We start from the raw sequence: 15457 nt of genomic DNA on the forward strand, positions 1-15457 counted from the left end.
TACAATTCTAAGATCACTCAACAAAATAATTTTTCCTTATTATTTGACTCAACAGATAAGGATTTTAAGGGGCGATTTGAATGAATACTAGATTTGCACACAATAAATTAAAGAGAGTTTTTTAAGGTAACTTTGAAATTAATAAAATAAAGAGAGATGTTTTGTTTACAAAGATTGAAGACAAAGAAACTATTTTTTCTTCAAAATAAAGGTTGGAAATTTCGAATTAAAAATATATATTTAAAGAACTATTTTCAATTGAATTCCACAATACTTAAACATCACCTAACATTGTAAAGGGAATGACCAAGAAAACGGGCGTTGAGGGAGAGGATATAAATCATTTAATAGGAGCAAGGAAGAGAGGTGGAAGTCACGCGCCGGCAGTGAAGGTGGTGATGGAGGGAATGAATAAAATACGGAGAGACGCCATTTGCCAAAGCACATGTGAGTGGGCAGCCGCTGCTGCATTTCCAGGTGGCACCACCCCATCCCTTTGCTTCCTCTCTGATACGGTATACGGATTTAGATAAATAGGGCTTATCAGTTATTATTCAGTCCCAAGAATAATGACTTCCTTAATCAATATATAGATTATATCAAAATTTAAGGGCCTTTTGCCTTTCAAACGCTGAAAAAAATTAGTTTCCACAAAATGAAACACAGTGGATTTGGAAAAACATGGACCTCTATGTATGGCCTGGCTTGTGTCAAAATCTTTGTCAAGAAGTCGAAACGCAAGCGTGCTGTTTTCCTTGGTGCAAGTTGGGGGCCCAAAGCCCAAAACCAAAAAAAACCCAGCGTGCCGTTTTTAAGTGAATAAAAATGCACAATAATGAAATAACGACCTCAACTGGAGCAATGAATCCAATAGCATCAATAACTGCCGATTTTCTACTACCATATGCCAAACCCTAAATACAAAATGCTCATATGATTTTAATGAAACACAAGTATATTGACTCAACAACCACATCAAACTTCCTATGGCTTGTTAGGGTGCAAAAGAGAAGACCATCCGTGTTTTCCCCTTCAACCTTCCTCATTTAACATCATAAATGTGAGCAAAATGATGGGAAATAACAGAAATTACAGGAAACTGAACAATGAATAAGACTACTACTATTCTTCCTATCGTACATATTTTTGTAAATACGGTTCTATGTTACAAATCAAAATTGCGGCGGAGCTGCAGAAGCCACATCTAGACTGTTTTTCTTACATTCCAATGTTCCACTAGAAAGAGCTTCTCAGCTCCAACCAAAAATAGACAACAAAGCAGCACAGGCTCTCAAGTCTACCCTTCTCAGAAACCTGCAGTTGCCTTTGTGAAGTCATCGTACTAAGATGTGTGAAGCACGAACGGCAACCCCAGATCTTGGCCTGCAGGCTTTGCACCAGGGCACCCAACCATTCATGACAGAAGTTCCTTTGATCAAGATGATGAAGTCAAAAGTTTTCATCCCAACAATTTTAAGATCAACGCAGAGGGTCAATCGTTACTTGCTGCCAAAGAGTGAAATAACAATGGAGAATCTCAGAATCTATTTCTAGACGCTGATGCTGCTGTTCTGCCATGGGGATTGAGAAAATGGAGGGCTCCATTTGCAGATACAATTGCCGTACCATAGCAGCTCAAAAACCAATCAGTGTGGAATGACATATGGCAGAGCATAAACATCTGGCTCTATATGGAGAGCTTCTGCCCACACCTGCACTGTTCCTCCAGGCCTTGAAGACTCTGCTTGTGGCTTTTTCTCTTGTAAACTGTGGCTGCCAAACAACCACTCTTGATCATCAAAATCAGGACGCTCATCCATTTTGGGAACTGAATATGCCTGGCTCAGGTACATTGAATCTGGATGGGGCGGTTTTGCAGAAGATTCTTCAATTACAGGATCAGCTCCCACGTTAGCACTGATAGGCTTGTTTGGGGAACATGCAGGTGGCTGAACTCCAATGATGCCATTTTTCTTGTGCTCCTTGTTATCAACCTTAAAATTGGTGGCTGCTACCGGACCATCAGAGGGATGCAGAATGGAACTTTGGCAAGGCTTCACTATCCTTCCATTCTCCGTGAATGGATGAGGGGAAGAGGATAGTCTAGACAACTTACTAGGCCAATTGTCACTGGCTGTTTGGAAAGGAAGAAAAAAAAATAGTTAACGACAAACATGTGAGGCAATAGCAGATCTAGGAAAAGAATTTACCCACATTATTGAAAACAATGAATTTCAGTACACACACACACACAACACCACGGGAAACCCAACACTCTGTTGAAGGAAGCAGTATCCAGAGTTGAGGTCAACAAAATACTACTCAAACACAAAAGGGTTAAAGGTCTCGTTAAGGAGAAATGAGAATATGATTTGTCATGAAATGCACTCACCATGCAGGATTCCATTTGATTCCATATCCTTCCGTTTCTTGAGGTATTCCCCACCAACAATACTATCATGGCTGTTCTTGGTAATCTGTGGGAAAGAATTAGTACTCATAGGACCTTTGTTACCAACTTTAAAATTAGTTTGCTCTTTGTTCTTATGTTCAGTTAGCTCCCTCACTTTCTCCTCTCTTTTTTTCTCTTTATCCCTGTCTTTGTCCTTCCCATGCCCCTTTTTCTTCTTGTCTCTATCCTTCCTTTTGTCTCCTGGTTTATCATCTTTCTTTTCCTTACTTGTTTCTCTTGTTGGTGCTGTAGCTTCCATTCTTCTGTTAAAGTTTTTCTCCAAAGATCTGGGCGTTTCACCAAATAGGGAATGAAAATTTCCAGCATGATTCTGGAGTGTTGCATTTTCAATAGGTCGGGCCTCGGCCCAGAATCCTTGCCCATCAATCTTCTTAACATCAATACTCTTATCCTTGATCTTTTCCTCGCCATCAAGCCAGGTACTGCTATCCTTTGCTGCCAGCCTAGCAGTCCCCTCATCCTTTTTTTGGCTCGCAAAGGTAAACTTCTGAACAAACTGATTATCAGCCCTTCCATCCTCCTCCTTAATTTTCCTGCCCAACTCCTGACCCATTTGATTGCTGGCTACCCCATCATCTTCCTTAATCCTCCTACCCAGCTCCTTAAGGAATTTTGAATCTTTATTCTCCTCAGCCAGGTGATTATTTTTCTCTCTCGCCTTCTCTCCATTATCTGTAAAATGTTTAGAAAGTTTCTCCTCCAACAAAATACCCTTGCTATCCTTTTGCTTAATTTCCTTTTGGATGAGTTTAACTGCCTTGGGACCTTCTGTTTGTGCTGGCAATCCCTTCTCATCAGCAGTATTGCTTTTATTTTTATCCTTATCCTTTTCCTTGTCTCGGTCTTTCCTTTTATCTCTGTGTTTTTCTTTTTTATCTTTCTTTTCTTTATGCTTTCCATCCTTTCCTTCTTTCTCTCTTCTATCTTTACCTTCCCTCTTCTCTTTTTTATGTTTCTTTTCTCTTTGTTTTTCCTGCAAACCGTCAGATGGAAAACAAATATCAAGAATAATTATCAAATGGGGGAAGAAATAAATTAATCCACAACCACTTCACAGTATCGCAGTAAAAGGCACAAAATGCAATGATTTCGGCAACTAAACATTTTACAGCATACATAAGCTCAGAGAGGATCATGTCACTGGAGGTAAATATTAAATTTTATCTATATAAACAAGTGACATCAGACTCAATGGACAGTGCATTTTTTCTCCGGAAAAAAAAATGCAAGAAGCTTCAACAGAGCAATACGCAAATAAACTCTAATCAGGTCACCAAGCCAATCTATTCATTTTTATTAGGCCACTTTTAGATACTTCTGTGGGATTCTGACCACATACTGCCACTTCTCCATAGGAAAATGTTTTGACACTTTACTCATCAGAGCATACTTAATTAATTATTACAGATTCTTTAATGGGGTAAAATATTTGCCTAATTCAAACATGAGCAGAAGTGAGATAAATTAACAACACAATTGCAGGAAAAACCAACACTATTTACAAAAATAGAATGAGAACTCTATCCAAAAGTACAAAAAGAGGCAGGGTGAGGAAATTTGAAACAAGCAGCCTTATCCCACTAAGTGGGGTTGGCTACATAAATCGCACAATACTATTGTGTCCCATCAACAACCAAATCCTTAAATAAGTTGTTGACCAAAAGGCCCCATTTGAGCGTTCTCGTTAGTCTTCCCTTACCCAACGATCTTTGGGCAATGAGACATTTGATATCTAAGGAAAGAAAATTGCCAGAAAGCCAGGCCAAAAAGTTCGTTTCGTATTTTTGAAACCTCATTTGATTCCGTAAGGATTATTATAATGACTATAAATAATAAATCATCACAGATTCTGCAGGTCAAGAATAACCCAACTAGAAACCAAAAAAAAAAATTCAGAGTAGTGATACGAAAGGACATCCAAAAATCAATATTAGCTCATACCTACTTACAGTTATCAGACAAAAAAAAAACTTCAAAAATAATTGTCAAGGAGCTCCCCTTTAGTTCTTTAAGCAAATGTTTAGCATGGATGCACACAATAAAATGATCAGAGATCTTAATTTCACAAGTCAGACTCTTGCTGATGCAAAATCAATAGAGTGCAGGCATGAAGATACTATCAAGTCAAGAACATTATGAGGACATTTTGGCCAACATCCTAAGTGATGACAGTAGTCATTTTGACATTTTTTACCACAATTAAGATAAGAATTTGCATCTGACTTTTCCTTAGATAGTTCAGGTTAAACAGGTAAGACATGATATCTTTAAATTGGAACTGTAGTTGAACCTCACTGGTGTTATTTCACCATCAATAGGACTAGAATGATCATGCCATGGACAGCTCATAACTACACCTCCTTCGTGTGTACTCTTAAACCACAAAACATGGCCATTATTCTGCAAAAGGTGCCTTTGTCCCTATTATATCATTAAACGCTTACAATTTTTATAACTAATCATCAAAACTGCCTAGGAAGAAAGAATTCTGGGCAAGCAACCTGAACATTTGCAAGCTAAGCTTTGTTCTGTAACGAACAGAAAGCAAGAAAATAAAAATCATCTGAACAAATAAATGAGCAAGTGCAAGAAGAATGTTCAAATAGGCGCACACGGCACACAACCAACATCTGCAACAAATTTTTGCTCCAAGAGCTTCTGGGAGCTAGTCATCCATCTAGCCAAGCGATGTTACTTCCAATAATGTCAGCTTGAAAGCTTGCTTGTCTTGCATAAAAAGGAATTTATGCATTTTGATCAAATATTAATCGGGATGTTACTGACACAACCAGAAATTATTTGTACCAAATATTACCTCACCCAAACCATTATTCCTAAAGGGTATCTAATCTATCTATATATGCATATGCATATATATATTTTACACAAAGGAAAGCACTGAATACTTCCCATATCCAATAGGACAAATGATTTACTTCTCCTCACAATGTCAATTTGATTAGAAATTTCTAACTAGCTACGATTATTTCAATCAGATAGAACTTTGCCAACCTAAAGGGCTTTCAAGACATGTAATTGCTTATTCCATAAGAATATATTAAAAAAATATTTCCAAGCAGTGAAAAAAAGTCCGGTCCATATAAGCCCCCCCCCCCCCAAAAAAAAAAAGATAAATAAATAAATAGTCAATGAAGTTCGCAACTCATAACTTCAGAAAGTGAATACAAACGCATGCAGGTATACTGATGCCTCAGAAGTTAGAACCCTTTCGTAGAAAAAGGGTCCAAAGCTTTACATGCGCACGCATTATACATACTCGTACTCACTCTCACTCTCTCTATAGAAACCAGCGTCAATTATCACGTATGATCTCAATTGAAAAGAGGTTCTAGATAAGTTGCCATTTTTTTTTTTGGCCAGAGTTGCCACTTGAAATATACTGATGATGACACAAAACTGATGTCAAAGACTTTGCTTTGACATGACTACATATGCAGGTTGTCAGAAAACCAAAAACAATTTTACATGAAATCACAAAATTAAGCTATAAGAGACATCTCGGATTGCACGAAGATTGTTTCACCTCTACCGGGAGTGGAATATAATATATGATTTTACACATACAATAGATCAACAATCCTACCAAGGAAGCACAGATGGACTAAATTAAGGGAATAAATATTAAGCACTAGCCGATATTGTGATCAGATTTCATAAAATCAGTGTCAAAAAAGTAAGCTGAGCATGTCAACTTTGAATTATCATGTTATCCTTCCGGCCTCATGAGCAATGGCAGATTTGCTCAAATTTGTCCTTTTAAAAACTTGTATGCCAATACAGTCATAGTACAGATCACAAGGTCCAAATTTTGAGCATCACATAGAAAATCCAAATATCACTTATAATATGAAATGAAATTAGACCCATCATTTAATATGACATGCAGTCAGACCCGCTTTTGTATTCCAATAACCATCTTCCATCAACCAAAAACGTATAATCACAGCTAATCATAACTAGAAAAGAACCATTGCTATATTAGCCTCCAGCCATCTTAACTATGCAGACCAAACACTAATTGAACTCAGCAGACAAAGATCTTACAAGGCCTTTTTTTAACCCTTTCAGACATATACTGTGATAGATGCCATTTCAACTTTTCTACGTCCTCAGCCATCTTATAACTGGTTCTACACAAACTTAACTTGCACAGGAGCAATGCATGAAAAAATTTTCAGATTTAATTCAGACGCAGCAGAAATATTGTCAATGGACGTTAAAACCCTGCAACTCACCAGAAAATCATTTTTGCATCCCAATTACCGTTATCCCAAATATATGCACTCTCAAATACAGGAAAAGTATAACAACCTTTTTCAATAGGTCTACGTCATCTATTCTCCCCTTCTTTTCATATCCCGGTGGAGGAAATGGAAAGCACCGCGACATTGTACAAAATCCTGATATACACAGCGTATGATCCTTCCGAAATTGAGAATGCTTCAATTATTCCACAGTTGTGCTGTTCCAGTGAGGGAACGAACCAGCAACAAGGCTCCTGTCCATGCACCATGTCAATGCATTCATTTCCAACTTTAGTATTCCTCCATAAGCTTCTTACTGCCAACAGACAAAAGTTAGAGAAACTACCCACGTTTACTTCACTTGAATATTTCCGATATTTGAATTAAATCAATGTGCTGCACTGCAATCACTGAACCGGACTAATAAAAACACAACCCGGTAAATGTAAATGTATTGAGCCGAAACCAAGTCAATACAAAAGGTTTCTTGAGATTTGGAAACGGTGTACTGCAATCAATCAATTCCTCCTAGAAATCTTGGAGGCCAATAAAGAATCATCCGCTGCTTCCTATTTCCGTTGTCCAATACCAAAATCATCACCCAGTAAAGACCAAAATACTCAAACTGCTAATTGACTTCTCAAAGTCTTGATCCCGACCAACACAATTAATCAATTAGTATAAGCAATCTTCTTCCATGCTCAATGTTAAAAACCATCTTAGGCAATCGCCAAGTGCAAATGCTCAATCAGTGTATTTCCAAATCTACACTGCAAATCTCTGAGAAGATCAGTGCGCATGCCCATTTCACGCAAACCCCGCAGACAATGAGCCTGGTGCACACTCCTCTGCTCTGATGCGGAGTAAGCTGATCAAACCGGAAGTTTTCTGCTATGATCAAACAGAAATTTTCGAATTGAGTGAGTATCCAGTTACGATCCAATAAAACCCTAGAGAATCCGCGACACAAGTTTAGTAATACCGACCCCGAGAGAAAACCCTAGTTTTATTTCTGAAAAAATGTATTAAAAAAAGCAGTGGAAAAAGTGCCCAGATTGAGGGAAACAAAAAGAATCAAATACTCCTTTTTTATTTTTTTAATAAATACCCAAGTAAAAATCGGTATCGATCAAAAGGGGAGATGGAACTTGATTCGAAGCGTCAAGAGGAAAACTGGGATGAGAGAAAAACGAAATAGGATTGACAGAGAGAAGTTTCAAGGGAATTGATGAGGAGAGAATATCTTGTCCACTACGAGGTGCCCATGGCAGGAGGTACAAGATCTCTCTCACGCGCGGATAGAGGTAAAAAGGGCAACAGGAACATCCGTCCATATGAAATCGACATGAATATTATATATGTTATGCCGGGGCATGAGAAATCTCGCGGGAGGGTACCTTTGGTCCTGCCCAAAAAAAAAAACAAACAAACAAACTAGGTCGGGTGCTTAGACTAACCTGGGGCCAGATCGGGCCGGACCTTGCGTCCCAGAGAATGGTACCGAACCAACTCTTTGTCAAGAGAAAAGTTAGTTTAACTATTACCAAAACTGTTTTCTAAATTTTTTTTTATAAATTGAGATAAATTTTTTTACATATTAATTTTATATACTGTAAAATTACTTTTAAAACTATTATTTGATTTTCATCTAAATACCCTCTAAGAAGTAAGAAGAGATGAGGAAATGATGATGAAATAGAAAAAAGAGAGTGAGTAAGGAGCATGGTAGTCCCTTCTTCTATGCGCAAAACTCAGAACTAGGCACCAAAATGCGCTCCACTTTGGACAACAAAAGGCGAGCATTGAACTCTTCCCCAGTTTGCGCCTTGTCTCATCTCGACACTTTGGCTATAGAGCTATCACCCTTTAACAATGTTCCGCTGTTTTTTTTATCTTTTGGGGTAGGTGTAAGTATTCTTTAATTAAAAGCAGTTATATTCAAAACATTATAGAATACTAAATATGAACACCTCTCTTAATAAAAATTTAAATATTAATTTGAATTGTTGTAAGGGACGGATTCCTTTTATTAGACTGCATTATTTAGTCATCCAAAGACATGACTAATAAAATTCTAAATGCATGATTGTTTTCTTTTTCATCGTTATTTATAACAAATATCTTAGATAAAGAAGAAAATTACGTGAAAACAAATTATAGTATAGTGACGAGGGTTTAAACTTCAAATTGAACCCGTAGAAAGAAAATCTTAATACCGTTTTCTCCCTTTTTCTTCTTTTTTTTTTCCTTTTAAACCAGCCATCTCAGGGGTGTGGGCTTTGTTGTTGAGAAAGATGTGTCTAGATATCAAATATCTATCACAACTGGTGCCAAAATATGTGTGTGTATGTGTACACATCACAACAGCCTTGAATTTTAAACATAGAACTGTCTTTGTCAGTTTTGTTCAGTTAATTATGCTCTCGGCAAATGGACGATTTAGAAAGTAATCCGTGTTATCATCTGAGACTTGTGAGTTTAAATTGATACATATGCGAACTGAGGTAAATATTAGCACTGAACTTTCGTTCATGCATTCATATAGCACAACCTGTATCCATATTCATTTTAATTAATTGTCGTGCTGAACATGCTCTTTTTCTCTCTGGCGCATACACTGTTCATACCATCACGTTAAAGGGTCTCAGTGCGTCCAATTTCCCCCTTCTCTGTCATGAAATTCATTCGTTTAGTGGCTCATTTGTGGACTAGGCTTCATTTGATTGTTTCGTGGATTTACAAGTGATATTTTCCCTCACTTGTTTGATTGCATATGAACTTTTTCTCATGTGACCTCTTTAAAGGATCTCAAATAAAGTGACACGTAAATCTGACAAGAACTCCTATGACTCTCCAATATAATCAAATAATCAATACACTTTATAAATCTATCAAAGACAATGTTTTTATTCAACTTAAAAAGGACCATGTTCGTATCACCTAATCCAACGCGAACGGCGAGTTACAAGGGTTATCAGATCAAGTAAAATGCCATATCTATTAGTCAAACAAATAATTTATGAATATTAAAAACTAATTAAGTTAATTATTTATTATAAATAAGTATTTTTTTTCTAAAACACTACTATTGATCTCAATATTTGACTTAGCATATAAAGTTCGTAGTTTTTGAGTTGAAAAAGAATCTGCATACATGGGAGACTGAGCTAATTTATTCATGGCAATTGATGAAAAAGAAATTAATTTTACTTGAAATTAACGACTAAAATTTTGTGAATTTAAAGAAATAAGTTTTAAGATTATTTTGAGGATACTAAGTACTTGCTTGGATTTTTTTTTTAACAGAAAAAAGTATCCGCTTAGATTAGCAGTGAACAGCTTTGATTTTATATGATCATGATTTTTATAAATAACACTGATTAAAAGTAATACTCCTCCGGTCCTAATTATAAGACCCAATTGACTTATTTGAGGAGATTAAAGAAGTAAGTTAAGTTGGTTATTTATAATAAATAAGTGTTGTCATTCTTAAAATATCCTTGCTAATTAAGTATATTGGCTAAAACTATCATTATTAGAAGGATTATCTTGGAAAAAATGCATAAATATAAGAGACAAAATGGATTGGATCTTATAATTAGGACCAAATAAAAAGTCAAATTGGGTCTTATAATAAGGACCGGAAGAGTATTAGTTAATTATGATTTTTGTCTGGATACCTTTTCTTACGAGTGATATCGAAAATGTGAATTAAATTTGATTTTATTTATTAAATTTACTTATAAATACATAATTATCAAAAAGCGGGAGAAATATAATTTTTATAAGTATAGATCATTATTATTATTTAAATATAATTTTAATTTGATATTTATTATTAACAAGGGGTAGTTAGGAGAAACTCTTATTACTCAAGCGTGTGATCAGAATTAAAATCACGATTCATTAAGATTTCAAAACATTTAGCCTAACAAAATAAATAAACTCTATGATCACTTAATTAAGTTCAAACGAACTTATTTGAAACCCCACAACCTAACTAAACAGACACTAAATAATTGTGATCTAGTCATGTTTAAGCACTTGTTGGGCACCATTTATATATAAGTATTTATAAGCATATTTTATTTAATTTGGGACAAAGCTCCTTCTATGTACATACCTTATACTACCTCCGATTCTTATTATAAGACACCATTTGACTTTTTATTTGGTCCTAATTATAAGACCCCAATCCATTCTGTCTCTCGTATTTATGCATTTTTTTCCAAGATAATCCTTCTAATAATGATAGTTCTAGCTAATATACTTAATTAACAATGATATTTTAGGAATGACAACACTTATTTATTACAAATAACTAACTTAACTTACTTCCTTAATCTCCTTAAATAAGTCAACTAGGTCTTATAATTAGGACCGGAGGTAGTATTTTGTAAGGGGGCAATGGAGACGGGGCAGAATATGATTGGTGGAACTTGGAAGCCAGCAGCTAACAGGGGGGGAGGTACGCGCGAGCAGTGAAGGTGGGGATGGAGGGAAGGAGGAAAAACGCCAAAGCGGCAAAGCCCATGTGAGTTGATTGCCGCTGCGCTTCCAGGGGGCGCCACCCCATCCTTTTGCTTCCCCTCTATTGCCTTACACGTGTCACTCTCCTACTCTCTTCTGCCGCCTTCCACCATCACACACAACACAATCTCAACAACATCAAAATTAGCTCAGAATTTCTTATTAAAAAACAGACCAAAAAGGTAAAAAAAACGCGAATCCATTTTTAGTAAAACAAATTTCTACTGGAAAACTTAATTGGCTGAGACAACTTAAATGCTCTTGCAGTTATAACCTGTAAGTGTAACTTTTCCTTTGTTATATGCAACATATCTTTCACCACATATAATTGACTTCTGTATATATATAAATGTTGCATACAATTAAAAAAAATTACACTTACAAGTTATGGTTGTACTCATTCAAATTTAAGTTTTTTTAGCCACTTAAATTTTGAAACAATGACTTTTAACTAAATTTTCTTTTAAATTATACATGCATTTAATATATAAGCTGCACTCGCAAGAACTTGCCGCTGAGTGTGCAAAATAAATGTTGCCCAATGAATTGCATTAAGAGTTGTGGAAACTGAATTGGATTTCACAAACATCTTTTTTAAAAATAAAAAAAATCATGCATCCAACCAAACGAGTAATTGGACCATGTGCATCGGCACATCGCATACCTGCAGAAAACCCACAATATTCCGATGTCAGAAAAGAGCACTGAGTCCATTCTTCTTTGATGGGCTAGCTTCTTCCTTTTCTTGTGTTGCCATGGGCTCCTCCAAAACGGGCATTCTTATCCAATGCTCCATCGAGTCATACGGAAACTTCCTTACCCCGAAAAATAATCTCCTGCGTGCATGTTTTATAATTAACTTGTTTTATTTAAATTATTGATGATTGATGCGTTTTTTTGCTTAATATCCTTAATTAATTACAAATATTTTAAGTACTTAATCAAACTCTTATGTCTAATGACTCTTATTTAGGAGTTTCATTCCAAAATAACAAGGCGAGAAGTCACCGTAGAAAAAGTGTGATATTATCGTTGAGTTATTTTTTTATAATGTCCAAAAAACAAAGATGACTTAAGAAAATGTGATTTACTAAAAAAAAAAAAAAGAAGTGGTGCACCGGGGCCCCGCATGCGCAATGCAACTTCAAATTGGAAAAATCGCAGGTCGAATAGGATAAGTACGATTCAGCTCAAAAAAAAAAAAGAATAGGATAAGTACGAAGACAGTATCACCTGCGTCACAGCCTACTCCTGTTTTGAAATGACAGCCGTTGCTGTATCTCTTCAAGACATCGACGGACGCACATTCATTCCCCAATCCCTCTATCAGAGAGGTTGTAGCTAAGGTGGACCGTGTGTGATCTCATCCTCCAAAACCCCTCATCCTATAAAATGCTAGATATTTTCCTCTCCCTCATTCCTCACTCACTTCTTCGGCTTTCAAGCTTAAACCCTAGCCGCTTCCATTCTTTGAAGCTCTCCATCAAATCCCGGTCCTCGTTTTTCTGTGGTAAGCCCCTTCCGGCGTCATCAATCTCGTAGATATCCCTTCTATATTTCGAACGATTTTATGCGTTTATGTGCACACTTTTCTTCGGTCATTCCTTTGAATTCCTCTGATTTTTTGGATTCATTCTCATCGCATTTTTATTGTTTCCCCGTTAATCTATTTATTGTTTCTAGTCTGCTTGGGTTTAATGTGATTTAATTAATATCCGGATGACTATTTATCTTATTCTGTTTTGCTATTTTGGAAAGTTGTTTGGTGGTAATCGGTCGGTATGTTTTCGCACTTATTCACTCGTTTATCTGCTACTTTCGGCTGGGTGAGATGTGAGTCCTAGGTTCAGTTATTTTCTTGTCGATGCGACGCTGAAGTTTCGTCGATAGTTGCTTACACAGTTAGGCGTTGCCCGGCCGATGCGCGGTTGGGCTAGCTTCAAGGAGAGGAGCGGGATATTCACAGTGTCCTAGGGTTTTATTTGCTAAGACTACTTTTTTTTCCCCGAATTGGCTGTATATCTCTTTGTTTTGTCATTCAGACATTGCCGTTTTATTTTTCTATCTCGTTTGCTTATTTTGCTCACCAGTTCATGGTGCCTGTGGGCTGTGGCTGGCTTGACAGTGCTTTGTTTTTGGTCTGTCTGCTAAATGCTATGTTGGTTCTGTTCGTTGTTTCAGGCCATAAACTTTTAGTTACAATGGCATTTTGCAATAAGCTTGGGAATCTTTTAAGGCAGGGTGCTGCACAAAACAGACAAGTACCAGTTGCATCAATGCTCAATTATGTTCGCTGCATGTCCTCCTCCAAGCTTTTCATTGGCGGTATTGGTTATCGTTGAATGGTTCTTTTTAGATTGAAGCATCATATATGGATGCAAATTTTCTGACCAGTACTCTCCTATTGTTTAGGCCTTTCTTATGGAGTTGATGATCAATCTCTCAGGGATGCATTTGCTAGCTTTGGAGATGTGGTTGAGGGTGAGTTAAGCTACTTTGTGTAGTTTGTGCACATAATGAAGCTTTGTACATCCTGTATGGGTTATCTTAGAAGATCAGAGAAATTGTATAGATTTCTTTGTTCTTAAGTTTTTGCATGTCGCACTTCTGTTACATGTACATGTTTATATTGTATCACTTATTTTATTTATAATTGAGTATCAGCCTCCTTGCCTGAGATCAGCTGCTGTTTGATAACAAGTCATTTCAGATGTGCCGTTAGATGTTTGTCCATGTAGGAATAGTTATTAAGGCACTGGTACCATTATTTTTTTACTGGGGTATTTCACGAGGATATGACCAATGTAGCAGGGTTCTGACATGCATATTTCTGAGTTTATGAAAATGACTTCTTGCGGGCATGGGTAATTGGAGCTGGTGAGATAAGTGAGTGCTTCATTTTTCTTGGTTATAGTGTAGTAAGAATGGGATGAGCGTGAGTCAAGGTGAGACCCCTTGCCTGTTGTAATAGTTGTCTGCCTTGTCCTATCATGGTTTATTAGGCGTATTGATATTCATGTTTCTGTTTCACAGCAAGGGTTATAACTGACAGAGACACTGGAAGGTCAAGAGGGTTTGGATTTGTTAATTTCTCCAGTGATGACTCTGCAAGTTCAGCTCTTTCTGCAATGGATGGGCAGGTTGGTCCCCCCCCCCCCCCCAAAAAAAACATCATTCGTGTTGAATTTCATTACTAGTGATAAATTGTTGACTGACGTGGTCTGGTTCATCAGGAGCTAAATGGGAGAAACATTCGGGTGAGCTATGCAACTGATAGACCGGCTAGACCTCGTTCCTTTGGTGGCGGCGGCGGATATGGTGGTGGTTTTGGTGGAAATGGGAGGGATGATGGAGGATTTGGCAATCAATCCTTCTAAAAATTTCCCACCTTATCCCTTTGATCTTTAACTGTGGCTATGTTTAGCTAGTTCGTGAATTACTTGATTTTAGTCAAGTTTATGTGACTCAGCACCTAAACTTTTAAAATTTGTGGAAGTTCATATGCAGACGCATTGTCTCGAATGGTATTTTTTGTTCAGATAATTGTTGATTTGAATCTTGTTAACGAATCTCAGCTAAAAAAAAAAGAATCTTGTTAACGAATCACATTTGAAATTACGCGAGCAATCGTTATTGCTGTTGCTATCAAATGTGATGATTAGAGGCTTATGAATTGGACGGCTGTTGTCCCGTGCTACAGGAAACATTTCTTATTCTCTAATCCAATATGAAGTGGTGCGCGCGTTTCCATTGGATTACGCAAAAGGATCTTGGCAACTTTTTTAACGGATTTTTGCTTAAAGATTGATTGGTTGAATGGGTGAATACGCGAATCATTGAGGCATTGGAGCGGGGGTGAGTAAGAATGGGATTCAGAATCACACGCACGTACATTGAGACGCATGTATAATCTTGGTGCAAAGCAGCACATGCTTCCACTTGGATCCGTGCCCGTTGTTGTTGGCTGCCTGACGTTGCCTCCGCCCGCCAATTTTCATATGCTGCTTTGCTCGATGTGTAGAGAGAATGGTGGTGAAATGGGAGGGACGGAATAATGAGACCATGGTAATTCATATGTCAATCTATTTAAGTAATTTTAGTAATTTGTTAAAAAAAAATTTATTAAGTTAGTTATTTGTAATAAATATAAATTAAATTTTTTTAAAAAGTATTATTAATCTTTTTAATA

At 36.8% G+C, this 15457-nt stretch overlaps 2 protein-coding genes across 2 annotated transcripts; one reads left to right on the forward strand and one right to left on the reverse strand.

Annotated features, from left to right (window-relative positions):
• Window positions 1-1023: 1023 nt before the first annotated feature.
• On the reverse strand, window positions 1024-3609 carry LOC114718551 (myb-like protein X). Its single transcript, XM_028903907.1, has 3 exons — window positions 3529-3609; window positions 2393-3446; window positions 1024-2134 (listed from the first exon to the last, which is right to left on the reverse strand). Exons 1-3 carry the CDS (start codon window positions 3607-3609, stop codon window positions 1647-1649), a joined length of 1623 nt encoding a protein of 540 aa, XP_028759740.1. The 3' UTR covers window positions 1024-1646.
• Window positions 3610-12689: 9080 nt separating this feature from the next.
• On the forward strand, window positions 12690-14842 carry LOC114718424 (glycine-rich RNA-binding protein 2, mitochondrial). The gene is made up of 5 exons (XM_028903726.1): window positions 12690-12778; window positions 13450-13593; window positions 13681-13749; window positions 14302-14408; window positions 14502-14842. The coding sequence occupies exons 2-5, from the start codon at window positions 13470-13472 to the stop codon at window positions 14643-14645; spliced, it is 444 nt and encodes a 147-aa protein (XP_028759559.1). The 5' UTR covers window positions 12690-12778; window positions 13450-13469; the 3' UTR covers window positions 14646-14842.
• Window positions 14843-15457: the final 615 nt, after the last annotated feature.

The sequence above is a fragment of the Neltuma alba genome, unplaced genomic scaffold (assembly GCF_004799145.2).
Source record: "Neltuma alba isolate B1F8T4 unplaced genomic scaffold, ASM479914v2 tig00011850_pilon, whole genome shotgun sequence".
In the NCBI taxonomy this organism is placed as follows: domain Eukaryota; kingdom Viridiplantae; phylum Streptophyta; class Magnoliopsida; order Fabales; family Fabaceae; genus Neltuma; species Neltuma alba.